This window comes from Netta rufina (assembly GCF_964035555.1).
Source record: "Netta rufina genome assembly, chromosome: 3".
NCBI lineage: Eukaryota > Metazoa > Chordata > Aves > Anseriformes > Anatidae > Netta > Netta rufina.
In genome coordinates this window covers 44,817,650-44,832,722 of record NC_140125.1, presented here as the reverse complement: position 1 = coordinate 44,832,722, position 15,073 = coordinate 44,817,650, and the positions used below count along the sequence as shown (strand labels likewise).

Sequence of the window (15,073 nt, the reverse complement as noted above, 5' to 3'; positions counted from 1 at the left end):
GGGGATATGGGGATGGTGGATGGGGATATGGGGATGGGGATGAAGGGGTGGGGATATGGGGATGATGGATGAGGATATGGGGATGGGGATGGTGGATGAGGATATGGGGATGATGAATGGGGATGATGGATGGGGATATGGGGATGGGGATGGTGAATGGGGATATGGGGATGGGGAGGATGAGGATGGGGATGGGGATGATGGGGATGATGGGGATGATGGGGATGATGGGGATGATGGGGATGATGGGGATGATGGGGATCCCCCCCTTCTGGCGGCGCGGCGCAGCGGCGGCGGCAGCCCCGAGCCCGGCGCTGTGGTTTTAAATGGGCGGAGCGGCGGCGGGCGGCGGGGCGGCCCGTGGGCGGCCGGCGCTGGCCCATATAACCCCACCTCCCGTGCGCGGAGTGCCGCGGTAATTGGCTGGATGTGGTACTTGGAGATGTTGAGCTGGCTCCTTCCCCCCATGTCCCTGCACACGCACAGGGGCGGGTGGTGCGGGCGGGAGCGGGAGGCAGGGCTCGGTGGCGGCGGCGGCGGTGGTGGTGGCAGTGGTAGCAGTGGCGGGGCTGCCCCCGCTCGCTGCTTGCCCTCCGCCGTGCCCGAGCCCCTGCAGCTGCTGGGCTGCTGCCTGCGGCCGCAGGACCCGGCCGAGCCGGGCCGAGGGGAGCGCGGGCGGCTGCTGGCGGCGGCCGAGATGATGGCGGAGGGCGGCGGCGGGGCGGCGCGCAGGAAGGCGCTGTCGCTGCTGGAGGCCGCCCGCTCCCGCTACGAGAGCCTGCAGATCTCCGACGACGTCTTCGGGGAGTCGGGCCAGGACAGCAGCGGCAACCCCTTCTACAGCACCTCGGCCGACTCCCGCTCCGCCGCCTCCTCCCAGGACGATGAGGACGGCGGCGAGGAAGAGGAGGAGGAGGAGGAGGAGGAAGGCGGGGGGCAGTCCCCGCGGGGCAGGGCGGCCCGGCGCCGAGCACCCAGGCCGGCGGAGCGGCGGCGGCAGCGGCAGGCTGGAGGCGGGGGGGGGACGATGCCGGGCGGCCCCGGCCCCATGGAGGAGGAGGAAGAGGAGGAGGAGGAAGGCGCCCAGAAGGGGGGCTGGACGCGGTCGCTGCGAGACGTGCCGCCCCCCCGCTTCAAGGACGGCAGCGGTAGGCGGTGGGAGAGGGGGGCCTGGGGCTGGGCGGCGGCGAGAAGGACCCGGGGAGGGGGTTGGGGACCCTCATGGGGGTCCCCCGGGGTGGCAGGGGTCGGGTCCCGTCTCCTGGGGCTGCCCCCGAGCAGCCCGGCTGCTGGGGCCGCTGAGGGCCGCGGGCGTGCTTAGTCACAAGCAGCGCCAACCCCGGGGGATGCTCGGGGCATCCCTCGGCTCGTCGGGTCCCGGCCTCCACCCCTCGCCTGAACCTCTCCTGCCAAAGCAAGTGGTGAGAGGGTGACCCCGCCGGGATGCTGAGAGCCCTAGGGCTGAGTTGCCCCGCTGGTGTCCGCAGGGAGACATTGCAAGGTGCCTGTCCGCAGGGCTGAGCAGCCGGGTGGGTGGCGTGGCGGAAAGGCTTTGCGGAAACACCTCGCTAGTTGTGAGGAGCTCAGGTGTCAAAAAATGTTTGCGGCACAAAACTGGGTGCGAGGACGGCTGCCATCCTCCACCGAGGTGATGGATGGCTTGCCAGTCTTCAGGTTGCCGTCTTCACTGTTTTCCTAGAGTTTAATTCCTTCGTTAGAAGGTAAATGCAGGTGAGTGCTGCTACACTTGGCGTAGTGTGCTGAAATTGGTGTGATGGGACTGGTAGAAACCCATTGGAGGAATGGGATGGAGGGGAGTAAGTTGGAGCTAGCACTGAAACCCGGAGAGTTCTGTAATGCTACTGACAGATGGGCAAGTAGAAGTTGCCATTTCCCTCTAACTCCAGAAGTCTATAGACACCATAAAATGCTTAAATGCCAAGCTGATGTGCCTCTTCAAAGAACTCTGTTTTGACTCTCATTCGTAAGCGTATGTAAGATAACTGGACCATAGGCTTCATGGTGTGGTGCTATTTCAGCATCAGTTATCACTCAATTTCTCTGCCTCTGCTGGCTTATTTCTTAATGTCATTACTTTATGGTAATATACGCTGTAACATAGAACTGGTGTTGGTGCTTTACTGTTGGTTTGGGAAAGAAAATTAAGTTGACCTCTTAACTCTGGAATTCAAATTTCCTTTGAAATGAAAGAGTCTGATCTATGGTTGTCAGAAATAGATGCAGAAGTCTCTTGAGAAGGGCATATGGGTATTGCTGTGAATATTTCCTCCCAGTAATAGACAGAGTAGAGGTTGCTTCTGCCCTTTCATTCCGTTGATCATAATGATGATGATAGATGCTACATGCTGTTCATAGCATGGTGATTTGGTTTGGCAGGAGTTCAGATAGTGTAGTGCTTTGATGTGTGTGAAGCGTGTACCCTCTGTGATTTTTTTTTTTTTTGGCTGCTCAAATTCCAGACTACAGAAACTACTGCATTGTACAACTAAACTCTCGTAGTTCTAGTCTGTAGATTAAATGTTTTTAGGCCATGCATGTATCATATCCTTAGCGTGGATCTACTTGTACTGGCACCATTGTCACTTCATCAGACACTGTTCTGACCTAAGGGACTGGGTCTGTACCCACTGAAAAAGAGGTTCTAGTCAAGGTGAAGACAGCTGTCTCTTGCAGTGACAACACATCTTTGAGTCCCTGCTGGTCAAATGTAGTGAAACATACAAGTAAGAAATGCAGGAGTAGGCACGCAGCACTAACAAAACCATTCTCTCAGTTAAAAATCGTTGGATGAAAGAATCCTCCATTTCCAGGTTCTGAGCTTGAAAGGAAGAGTTTTTCATGAGACTGAGATAGAATTGAAATCAGAACAAAAACTAAAACTTCAGAGTGTGATCTTCTGGTTGAAATATCAACAGAAGTATCCTAGTGGCAAGCACCTGACATCATCTGATGCTGGAAGAGTCTTTGTAGACTGAGATCTTTTGAGACTTCAGCTACGTCAGTGCTGGAAATAAATTTTTGAGTCAGACTAGACTCAAACTAGTGTCAAGCTGACTAGGCTCAAACTAGTGTCAAGCTGTTTGGTTTGGAAGACAGCCCCTTTAAGAAAGGGAGGATGTGGAAGAGAAAAAGGTTTAAGATAATTAATAAGAATGAGCTAAAGCTATCAAGAAAATGAAGAAGAGCCACTTACAATACTCTTGCGGTCTTTTTAGATATAAGTAGAAAATCCTATTGCTTCCCTTTTTTCTGTTTTAAGAAACAAATTACTTAGTAGTGTCTCTCCCTTCCCAGCCCGATGTCTTATTCATACCTAGAAATAGTCCCTAGCATTATCAGGCTAACTGATGCTTCATCTCAGAAGCACAGTATAGGCCCAGCTGCGGCTGCTGGCAGTGTGAGGTGGTACAGGACAGCCTCAATCTGTAGTCAGCCACTGTGTGTTCATGGTGAAGCCTGCCTTGCCCATGGGGCAGGTGCTGCCAGGCAGGGAAGGGTCTGGATCAACTTCAGGTGTCAGGACAGAAGTGACTGGTATCACTGCACAACACTGAATTAATGTTGTTTGTGTCCCTGAGTTTTGTTTTCTGCCACTTTTCAGGCATCTGCAGTTACTGTTGTTTCTGTTACCTTTAATGAAAATAATGGGTGCTTAGAGTCCATGGGAAAGAAATAACAAAAACACGAATAGCTTTATCTGACTTCCTTTGTGCAAGTCCAAAATAGCTGTTAACTCTAACACTGAGGTTAAAACAGATGGTTTGCTGGTTGTTGGTGTTATTTCCAGTTAAGCTGTTCTGCAAAATCATTTTCTTTAGTTGCTGAGAAGAAAACAAGATGTATTTTGATGCCCCGGCTTTCAAACTGGTAACTAGTGGCACTATGCAGTTCTGATTAAAATAGGTTGAGGAAACAAGGCAGCTTGAGTGCCTGTCACAGATATCAAAGCAGTAAAGTGAGTTCTGAAGTACTGGGATTTGTGGTGGATAGGAGATCTTGGAGGCAGGTGTTTAAATGCTTTCTTTCCCTTGAGAAAGGAAAGAATGCCTGCCTCCAGCAGGTCTGCGGGTGGGTCAATATGTGTGTTTGAAAGGGTGATGACATCCATGATCAAATGTTGGATCCAGGCCGATTTTGGCATCTCCCTTCTCGTGCTCTTAAAGGGAGAACTTCCCATCCTCTCCAAGCCTCACTGTGACGGGAAGGTAGAAGGGATCTGTTGGGAAATGGACCTACAAAGAGAATCTTCTGGGAGAGGAGGCCTGACCTCTGGCCAGACAGGACTTCAAGTCTGCAAGGAGGCATAGCTAGGAGCTTCTCTGGCTTCTCTTCCTCTGAGGGCAAGAAAGAGCTAATGGTGGAAGTGCAGAAAGAATAAGGGAACAAATTGCTGCTAGGATGGGGAACGTGGAATTGAAAAGTAGAGAAAGCAGCTATTATTAAAGACAATCTAGCAAGTGCTAGTAACTCAATACGAAGTCTTGATTTCTGGTTGCTCCTGCCTCAAACTTCTTTTCATTGTTGTGCTATTTCCTGAAACAGTTGGGTGGCTCTGGGTAGTGCTTTCCTCTGTTAGCTCAGTAATCTGCTCAGGAAATGTTGTATAAAGCAAGGAACTATTGGCCTTGGTCTTTCTTTGGGGAGGGTCTTAGGCGGTGCAAATATCCTGGCACTGCTGCAGCTTGGTGCTCCTAATTTGGGGTAGCTGCAATTCTCTTCCTAGAGCCCAATGCTGCTTATATTGATGTAGTTCAGTGACCAGAAAATTGGATCCCAGATGTGAAAGCCCTCCTGCTTTTAGGGATCATGTTTTATGGTGGCAGCAATAGCAGGGAAGCCTGAGCACACAAAAAAAAATTGAAGTTCCCAAAGTTACACACAATTAGTGCCACTGTTTTTCTTAATTTCTGTGTTCTCACAGGTCTGTTCTTAGGCCTAGACCCAAGAACAAAATGTTAAGAATGTTCCTTGCTGAAAGTGTGACAGCTTCTGCTCAACAGGTTGCATCTGGAGAGCATAACCACCTTTTTATGGACTTCAGGGTATTTCTGTCAAACACAAAATGTGCTGCAGTTACCGTATTTGGAGAGCACGCTTCAGGAGAACAGCATGCGCTCAAGGAAAAGTTGCATAGAGCATGTCTAGCAATCAGGCTTTCCTTGAAGAGGTTTAAATTAATATTTAAAGTAATTTTTAATATACTTTTTATGAGAGTACTCTTTTGCCAAAAAGACCAGGTTATGGGAAACCATCATTTATTCCATCATGACTGGTACATGAAAGATAATCTTCTGCACAAGCAAGGGTGCATTACCTGGCAGAGGAAATGAGCCCGCATGCAGGATGGTAGCATGTTTCAGCTGCTGTCAGGGAAGGAAGGCACAGCTTTACATTGAAGCAGGGAGCCAGCCACACCTTCTGGGAGCTAACCAGATATAGTTTTGTCTGCAACGGCTTCTGCATAAAACACTCTCTAGTATTTGGTTTGTGAGCGGTAGTGTTTTTTTTTTTCCAGCAGTCTAGCTGAGTGATCTGTTTCACAGACGTCTCTTCAAATTTAAATATGTATATTTCAGCAGCTCTGCCTAATTAACAGGGTATTACATTGCATTAGGCCAGATCGCTACTTCAAGTGTCATGTACAGTAGTAGAAATACTTCCAAAGCATATAGTGGAGAGGCAGTTTGCTTTTTTGAGTCTGTGATATGAAAATTGGAACTTAAATGTTTCAAAACTTGCATGAAAAGTTTGCATGATTTTTGGGTTAACTAGTAGTAAGAGGTAAATGGGAGAATTGTCCAAGCCAATTTAGTAAGTGAAGAGCCCAGAGAATCACAGAGCAGTTGAGGTTGGAAGAGAGCTCTGGAGACCATCTAGTCTGACACCTACTGTGCAAACCATGGTCAGCTAGAGCGGGTTGTGCAGGGCTATATGCAAATGGGTTCTGAATGTTCCCAAAGACAGGAGCCTCCAACCTCTCTGGGCAACTTGTTCAAGTGTGTGACCACCCTCCCAGTAAAAGTTTTTTCTTTTGTTCATTCGCAAGTGTTTCTTTATATGTCATTGATAAGAATTCAGACATGATTGGATTTTCTTCATTGTTATTATGAAGAAGAGAGAACTTGTTTGGAAAGGCAGATGAGAAGCCAGCTTTCCAGCAGATGGGAAAAGTTCTTGGTTCAAGCCTTGAACCGAATCTGAAGGCTTTAGTCTTATTAGATTGAGGTTAATACTTAATGAGTCCAGGCATATAAGTAAACCTATGAGAGCTACTTAATTGCTTATGGAAGATTCTGTTTCAGAAATATCTAGGTCAAATTCTCTCTAAGTAAATAAAGTCTCTGCTGTGACTTGTTCTTGCTTACTTCTGTCACCAGAATTAGCCACTTTTGACTTGCTAAGCGATGGAAAATACTGGGAAAATGGCGTATCTGTATAAGCTGTTCTTGCATTCTAAGTAGAAATTATTTATATCTTCCTAGATGTTTTGTGATGCTGTTACATATTGTAATGAATACATCACAAAGATATGCAAAGTGGTAGTGTACATCGTTTATAGGATGACTTAAAGGTCTGATGTTTTGCTAAATATGTGAATTATGCAAAGGCTTAATATTTCATACCTCTTAGGAAACGTAAATATGCTTTTCACATAGTTTTAGAGCACACTTTCCTGCTTCCATCATCACTGAAGCAATACAAGTGCTTGACAGCCTTGTTAATTCTAAAATTTAGAGCAACTTAGCTGCATTCCTTTCCTTTTGCCCATAGCTCTGCTTTTGAACATGTATTTTGTGAATAACAAACTGCTGATAAACTTCACAGAAAAAAACTATTCTCTGCTTTTATACAGAGAACTAATTTTGATAAGTACTATTGACCTTCATGTCTCAAAGCTGTGCAGATCAACGTCTTCTCCATAGACACTGCCTAGACTTCATGGAGTAAATATGATTTCTCTGTAGATCTGGTAGTGCATCAAATGAGTCTTTTCCCTTTGCAGCTATTTATGGGGTCATTTCAAAGAAGTAGATAAGTTCCTAAAAATAACTTGCATTCATTTGTCAACACCCCAGTAACACTGAAGCAAACATTTTCCTTGTCTGCATACCTCCAAGTCAACCTGGAGAGCAAATTAGCCTTTCCCTCCTGAGTCTGAGAATGCTAATAGCTGAGTCGACTTGCTAATTTGGTATAGGATGCTGGGTCACAAGAAGCTGTCCTGGATGCTATTAGAAGGAGCTGGAAATTTATCTTAGGTGTGCTTGTTCATGTTGATGTTTTAATTAGTTTTTGTCCCATGCTTGTCTTCCAAAATTTTGGAGCAGATGGATTGAGTGGTTTGGAAATACAAGGTGGTTCCCAAAGGGAAGGTAATGCTGGATACAGCTATCCATCTTATCTTGACATCAGAGGAATGTAACCCTAAAATACTTCACCTTTCCTAATACTGCCAAAAATTCTGCATGCTATTGGAAAATAGAACAGATGGACTCCAAAGTAATATATGACTAGGACAAATGTGTGAGAATACCAACATTTGACATCTTGCTTTCCTGTGGCAAGGCATCCTTTCCAGAGGTGATCCAAGCTCTTAAAGACCAGGGTCTTAATCAGTCACTGGCTCTACCTGAAAATGAATGGACCCATAACTGAGTGGGTCCTTTTAAAAATGAAGCCAGAGCTCTGAGGATGAGGGACTGCAGGGAAATGTGTTTGGAAGGTTCCTTCGTTTGTGTGGGCCCTGTATATGTACTTCCAGATTATCTCCCCTGGTTTTCTGTGAAGATGACTGGTATTATTGACTCCTGATAGAAAACCTGCTTTCGGTTTTGCTATCTTGGACATGACTTGTACTGACAAACTATAACAAGAATAAAGAACAAACACAAGCAGCTTCTGTTCAGCCAGCAACACAAAGCTGTAGCTGTGTGACTGAGAACTGGGCAAACTGAAGTGTGGTTGATTTGTTGCACTGTGAAGATGCAAAAATCATGTTAGAGAAGGCCAGATAGAAGACACTGAAGCAAAGAGTATCATATGTATGTACAGGTAGGGGAAAGTAGTTGTCTTGGACGGGAACATTACTGGACTGAGCTAAAAGACAGTGAGCCCAACAGTGGGTACAAACATTATTTCTAGTGGGGGGGAAAAACCACAGAAGACTAAAAGCAGATGCTGCTATAACCATGACTCATCTGTGATTACATATGGCAGAGAGGTGGGTGTGCGTGAAATAGATTAAATTGGAGTAAGAAATAAGAGTATCTTTCTCTAAGTTACTTATGAAATTCACTGCTGTGGAAAGTCTGAGTATCCAGTGCATATAGTTATCTCTGTTTTTTGAAAGATAGGTGTTGGCTAACTTCCTGGTGGGTAGCACTTGCAGGTGTGCAGTCTAGGGTATGTAACTGGGTGTGTAGCTATTCCCACTGCTGTGATAGTGCTGTCTGCTTGCAGGATGTACCCTGCTCATATAGAGCTTGGACAGTGGTAATTTTGTCAGTTCATTCCCTGAAAAATTCCTCAAACTCACGTTTGCTTTTATGCATATGGCTTATGGCATTTGGTGTGGGCATCTAGGGTTAATTATTCTGCCCTGGTACTGGCAGAACAGTTTTACTGGAGTGGTATTGCAAGGCAAGAGGTTGTCAGCCTTCCCCAGAAGGCAGGCTGGTAGATCTTACAACTTCCCTTGCTGCAGTGGCCTGGCAAAAACTGCCTTCAGTTTGGGTCAAGTGGGTCCTGAGCTGGTCTTGACATGTCTGAGATGCTCTTACATATGTCTTGCTGGGTATGTTGCGTGATGGATATTAGCATATGTGTGAATATAAATTACTATTTAGTCTTTCAAAGTACTGTATAACTTAATGGATCACTGAATGAGAAGATTTTCTTAAGCCAAAGGCTTTTCCCCATTTCTTGGGCATCACAGCTGTGAAAGAAGGTATCAGCTCGTGGTGGTTTTGGTGCCAGGAGTGCTTGTGTGTGCTTAGGAGCTATCTAACCGAGCCTTGAGGAGACCCGCAGCTGTCATTGTGTTCTTCATCAGACTTGCCTCCTTGCTTCATACACCGAATCAAGGGTAACTTCTTGAGGCAGGAGCCATCTCTGCTCTGAGTTTATTACAACATATTACAGCTATTTATTACAACAAACAGTTTCTTGCAGGGACTGAATTTTCTTGGGGGGGGGGGGGGGGGGGGTTAAGGAGCAGATGCAGAAACTGCTGACCAAATAGATATCTGTTGTGGACTAGATTTTATTCTCTCTAAAATTGTTGTTACTGCAGCTGTCTGTTTCTCTCTCCATTTGAATTTGATAAGGTCTGGCTGAGTATCTCCAAAAACATGCTATATGAGGATCTGGCAAAAGCTTAAATGTTCTGATGGAAGAATATTTTTTTCTTCTTTATTGAGAATTTGAAGCTGACTTCCTTAATTGAGGCAGACTTACCAACTTTTTACATTAAACTTTTAGATAAGACAAAAGATGGGAGGGATTCCATGTACACTAGAGGACAGGCTCAGAATTCACATGGTTTCTGACAACCTGAAATAATCCTGGGGAGTAAAAGGGTACAGTGCAAGAGAGAAACACGTAGTGTGAGGGCAACAGCGATAAACAGTGGAAATGGAAAATGGAGGGGAAGAAATAGTAGTGTTTAGGTAGAAAAGGAACAGAAGACTGAAGCTGAGCACAAGATGAATGTGACTCAGCGTCATGTTGTTGTGAAAAGGCAAACATCCTCCTCAGCTATTTAAACAGAAGAGTGTACAAGATTTGTGATGAGACTGGCGTGCTATTTAGGAGAGGTAGTCCAGGTCACCACCCCAGGTGAGAAGCAAATAGTCAAGTATGAAGAGAAAAGACTGAGAAGGAGAGAATCTACCAACTGGACCACATTTCAGAATCCTGTTTTTAAGCTAAGTGGCCATGAGGATAAGTAAAGACTATTGTAGGAAAGGGTATTATCTGCCTTATCTGCTATGGAAATTGAATAAAAGGAATAAGGGGCTTAAGTTGAATTGATGGAGAACTAAATCAGTTATGATAGAAACCCTCAAACAGTATGATGCTGCAACAGACAGTGTGAGGATGGATCTGTGGAGGAAGACAGCCACAGGTCTGGAATAGGCCTGACTAAATCCCTGGTCCAGTCATCTGCAGTAACAGCCGTCTTGACAGGCCAGGACAGTGCAATGTCTGCCCCATATTTCTCCAGTCTACAGGTTGGGGATCAGAAGGTTGGTTCTTTCCTTTTTTTTTTTTTTGTGAACTTTGCAAAACTGTTTCATCTTGCAAGGAATACCGTTGGCACTTGGGTCTTCTCTTTTTCCTGATATTTATCTCAAGTATGATTATAGGGTGACTTGTCTATGATGCAGCTGCATAATTCATCCTGCTCTACATTTGTCTGTGTTTATTCTTTCCTATAAAATCTATTCAGTCTTCAGAGAAATATTGAGATCAGAGTAACAAGCTTAAAGTCACCAGGTCTCTACTTTTTCTTGGAAAGTATTTGTTTTTTTCAGCTGAGGCTGTTACCTTGAACTTGGATTCACTTAGGTTCTTGTTATGGTTCTCTGAGTAGTTGAGGAATAGAAACAAAAATGTGTACTAAACTGTAACATATGAATTACATCTTTGTCCCTGCCACAGGTATTGCAGCTCCTAGCATCTTGTCCTCAGACTTGGAAACTTATTCTCTTATGAGCCTCATTAGTTGGCCTGAAAACTAAGGCAAAATCTTTGCCTCAACAACTGAATCACTCCTAGGTTATCACGAATCTGTGTCCTGAAAATTGTATTGACCTTGCTTCCTTCTTTTTAACTTTCCTCTTAATTTTACTTTGCAAAAGAACCTTTTGGCTTGTTCTGTGCAAGGCACAGCTGTTTCTGATTAGGAGCTATAGGACTATAGCCAGAAGTACCTCATTCTACAATTCCACTAGACTGGGGTAAATACAAGCCACTTAGAGCTCTGTAAGCACAAATTTGAAAGTGACTTGCTTTCTGGGACAGATGGTGGGTCTAAAATATTCAGCTGTGGATATTTTTGAATTGGTACTGTAAAACTGGGCACCAAATATGAAATTGTTCAAGGAATGTGAAATGGACTTGATACTGGTAATACTGTTTTTGAGATAGTAGCAATTTTTAACTTTTTCTGTTCTTTTGAGTGTTGGCTGTCACTCCCTGAATCAATGCAAAGAAACTAAATGAGCATTAGGTTCTTTCTAAAAGCAGCTATTTGTATTATATGCTGAAGTAGAACCATTTGATAGCATTTTATGGGCAGATATAGAAGTCGAGTGAGTCAAATGTTAAAATACAAACGATGCCTTTTTCTGTAGGCCTTTTGCTGAAAGGCTGACTTAAAAGGGAGAGAAGGGGTCTGTGTGTTGACCTGGAGTGGCTTGATGTTAAGCAGTGTGCTGCCAATTGTTCTAATGTCAGCTTTCTTTTAAAGATAAATGAGAAATGGTATTCTTTCTTTTCAAGCTGAAATGGGCAGCTAAAGGGAGAATGCTTTAGCACAATACTTTAATCAGAAAAGGAGCGAGAAACAAGTATAACAAAAGCTGTTCAAAACTTTACTTTGAAGCTTTCCATTTCTAGTGAATCCTTTTAATCTGTATTGTAACCTTTTCCTAACCTGCTCTTCTCTGCTACAGCATTTAGTTTCTCAAATTGTTTCGCTTCCTAGAACCCTTTGCCATCACAAAAACGACCACTTCTCCTACATCTTAATATAGATCCTACTAATACTTCACATTTTAACATCATATGCGTAGCCATTATAAACTTCCTTTTTTATTCTTCTGAGCTCTGCTGGACACCAGGTCTCCACTGTTTGTGTTAAAATTGCAGGTAGTCTGGGGCAGGAGTTCACTGTTGAAATTTTGTTTCTTAGTAAGTCAAGCTTTTTGTGATTTTTTTTGCTCTGTCCAATGTGCCATTCCTGTGGGAGATGGTAAATGTCTTCCAGATACTGAGTTCTTACCTACCTTCTATGAAAATAGAGGTGATGGGGGCTAGAGCCCTCTGAAGTGCTCCTGCTGAGAGATGGCTTGCCCAAATTCAATCCTCATTAGACAAAACTTGTAGTGAGAAGAGCCCGTAGGGTCTAACAACATCTCCTGCTATGAAAAAGCTAGTTGATGTTAAGAGACAAGGCCATGTGAAACCAGGCTATGCCTGTTCTTGTGTTCAGCATCACATAGAGAAGACAGTTGGTACTTCTAACATACCAAAGTGATGGCCAGATGCCCCTCCACCACGCTGCTCACCCACACCCGCTCCAGCTGATGTTCCAGATCGGAGTGTGTGGGAGATGTCATATGTGAACAACTGTCACACCCACCACAACATCAAGCTCAGAGCATCAAAAAGCTGGAAGGAATGTCGTGCAGCTCAACAAAATTTGTTGTGGATCTGATAGGAGTGGTGGTTATCTGTGGGTTTGGTTATACCATGATTAATCAACCTTCTGTTTGGATAGTTATAGAAGTGTAGAGGCTAATTCACTAAGTGATAGGCCAAATTCCTTGCATTGAAGAATTAAAGAATATTTTTCCATCTCCTCCCGTGTCCTGTGGGTGGTGGTGGGGATTGGGTCTCTTTTGTCTAGTTCTTCCCCTGCTTACAGTTACCTTAGACAGCCTTACATCAACCTCCAGCCTAGAGGCAGGAAGATGTAGTCAAAAATAAATGATAACATGTTTAATAATGTTTCCATAAGAAGTTTTAGTGTCTGTTGCTTTCCTCTTTACTCGAGACTAGCAGAACTCACTGTTTTGTATCCTAGATACTCATACTGATGAACCATGAATGCTTGCTAAAGTAAGGAGTGACGAAAGTTTTGCTTTCTGTGACCAGTGGTGTAGTCAGCTATTGTCCCTAACTTAGGGAAAGAGAGTAATCAAGCTTAAACTCAAGAAAAAAATAAGTCATTCCTAAGCAGTGTCTGTAAATTTATCTTTTGCTGTGTCTTCAAGGGCTCTGCTATACTTTTTACTACTCATTCTTTTATAGCTATTCCTTTTTTTTTTTTTTGTTACTGACTCCGTCACTTGACACTATTGTTCTTTGGCACTAACACATTTGCTTAAAGCAACACTGGGCTACCAGAAACATACTTAATCTCACAAACATTCACTTCAGTGTAGTGTTGGGCCAGTGCCCAAGAAGAAGTTAAACACTATAGGCTAGAATTAAGTATCTGGTTAAAAGGGTCTCTGCTGCACTAGAGCCTGAAAGACCCCAAAGGAGATGTTGTCAGTTAACTCCCTAACTGTACCTCTGAATTCTTTTTCATAAGATTGATTTTTGCTTTGAAATGCAGACCTACTTCTTCAGGAATATCACCCTTGCATGAGTTATTTGGAAAAAAAGGTAAAAACAATCAAGCAGAAGCATGCAATGTGAGAGTGAAGACTGCACTGCTGGCGGTACTGCCAAAGCACTTGGTAAAATAGCTCTGTGTGGAAGAGCAAACCCACATCCAGACCATGCCTCGTTTCACTTTTCAGCTGATCAGCGGGAATTGATCAAAACTGTCAAGATAATTAAAGTGAAACACAACAAAGATAAACACGGGCCAAATGAATAATCACCATGGAAAAGCAGTTTGGCTCTATGAAGCAGCTCTATCTGCTTCTTATAAGTAAGTAAAAAGCTTTCGGTGCAACTCTGGAGCTTCCTGTAAAACAGCAGTCACATGCTCATATTGCCAGCCTTATGCATTGTCATGTATTCCACTCTAAAGAAAAATTATGTGAAACATCTGCCTTTCTGTACCCTCAATCCAGCTTTTATATTTCTTCCGGAGTAAAAAGCTTTAAGTGTGCACAGACACAAGTCTCCCCTTGTCTGCAAAGAAGACTTTGCTTGCCTTTACCTAATCCCCAGCATGAAAAAACTATAGGCTTTCTCTTGTCTTCTTCCTGGCCCTGTTCCCTCGTGATGGATAAAACTCAGTTGTGTGTATGCCTATGGGAGGTGGATTTAAGAGCAATCACAGGTTAAGTGAAGCAACCTCAACCGTGAAGTTGTTCTGCCTACTCTCTTGTAGTATATTAGGGAGTTGGCCATTTAAATGATTTTTTTTTTCTTTTGTAAGGCATCTAGAGATCCCTTTGGGTGTTTATCAAAAAGCACAGCCTGTTTGCTTTGACTATATGAGGAGCTTAAAAGCCTGACATTGTTGCATGCGTAAAATTCAACAGCAAGTTGTATGACTGGATTGCTCCTTAAAAATGGCATTTAACTAGCTTTTAATCAGCACTCTAAATGCTTAAAGCAGTAATCGCTTTGGTATCAGACCTGTGTATAAGTGGTAAAAACTAACATTAAGACCTGTGATCAGAAGGAAAAACCTGTGTTCCCTGAAGAATACATGGGTTGTAATTTGCTTGTCAAGGTTTGAGGAGAGTGATCAGAGTCTACTGAGTGACAGTTCCAGGGCCCTGAAGGGAGGATGATGAGGCTGCACCAATGACTAGAGGAGGGAAATGTCTTTCTACCATAAAAAGTCTCTTTCCTAACAGTATGCATATTGCAGGCGCAGTCTTGCTTATAGGATTAATAAGTTGAATGGCTGACTGCACAATGAGTGTGTGCTTTGGAAATTTATTTCCACTAAAGAAAAACACAAGGCTGTTAAACATCCTTCTGATTTGTGAGTGATGCAAATTAGAAGTCAAGAAGTGTCAAGGGATGTTAATAAAGTGCATTATGCTTTGAATACAGGGAAGCATTTAAGCACATGTGTAAATCCAAGCTTTCCATGTATATCTATGTGATACTGCTTTAATGACATAGTCTGCTTTTAGCATGTTGCTGTACTAACACGGAAGCTGTTATACCAATGCAAAAGTACTTGGTTGATACCATTGCTCTCTTTTTACAAGAAAAACAGTTTTCTAGCCAGGACAAAGGGAAAGGACTCCATTTGAAAGCATACTGGTTATACTGGTGTAAAACCCACTGGTAGATCCAGCCTTCCTGGAGCTGGTAGGATTCAAGCACACACTTAGCTCTGCTGAAG

At 44.1% G+C, this 15,073-nt stretch overlaps 1 protein-coding gene across 1 annotated transcript in view; it reads left to right on the top strand.

Annotated features, from left to right (window-relative positions):
• Positions 1-427: 427 nt before the first annotated feature.
• Positions 428-15,073, top strand: part of PGBD5 (piggyBac transposable element derived 5) — a gene marked incomplete at both ends in the record, with an annotated part of 62,501 nt that continues 47,855 nt past the window's right edge. The window contains one exon of the mRNA XM_084285162.1: positions 428-1,148. Within this exon, the coding sequence (XP_084141288.1) occupies positions 428-1,148 (721 nt within the window). The remainder of the gene's footprint in view (positions 1,149-15,073) is intronic.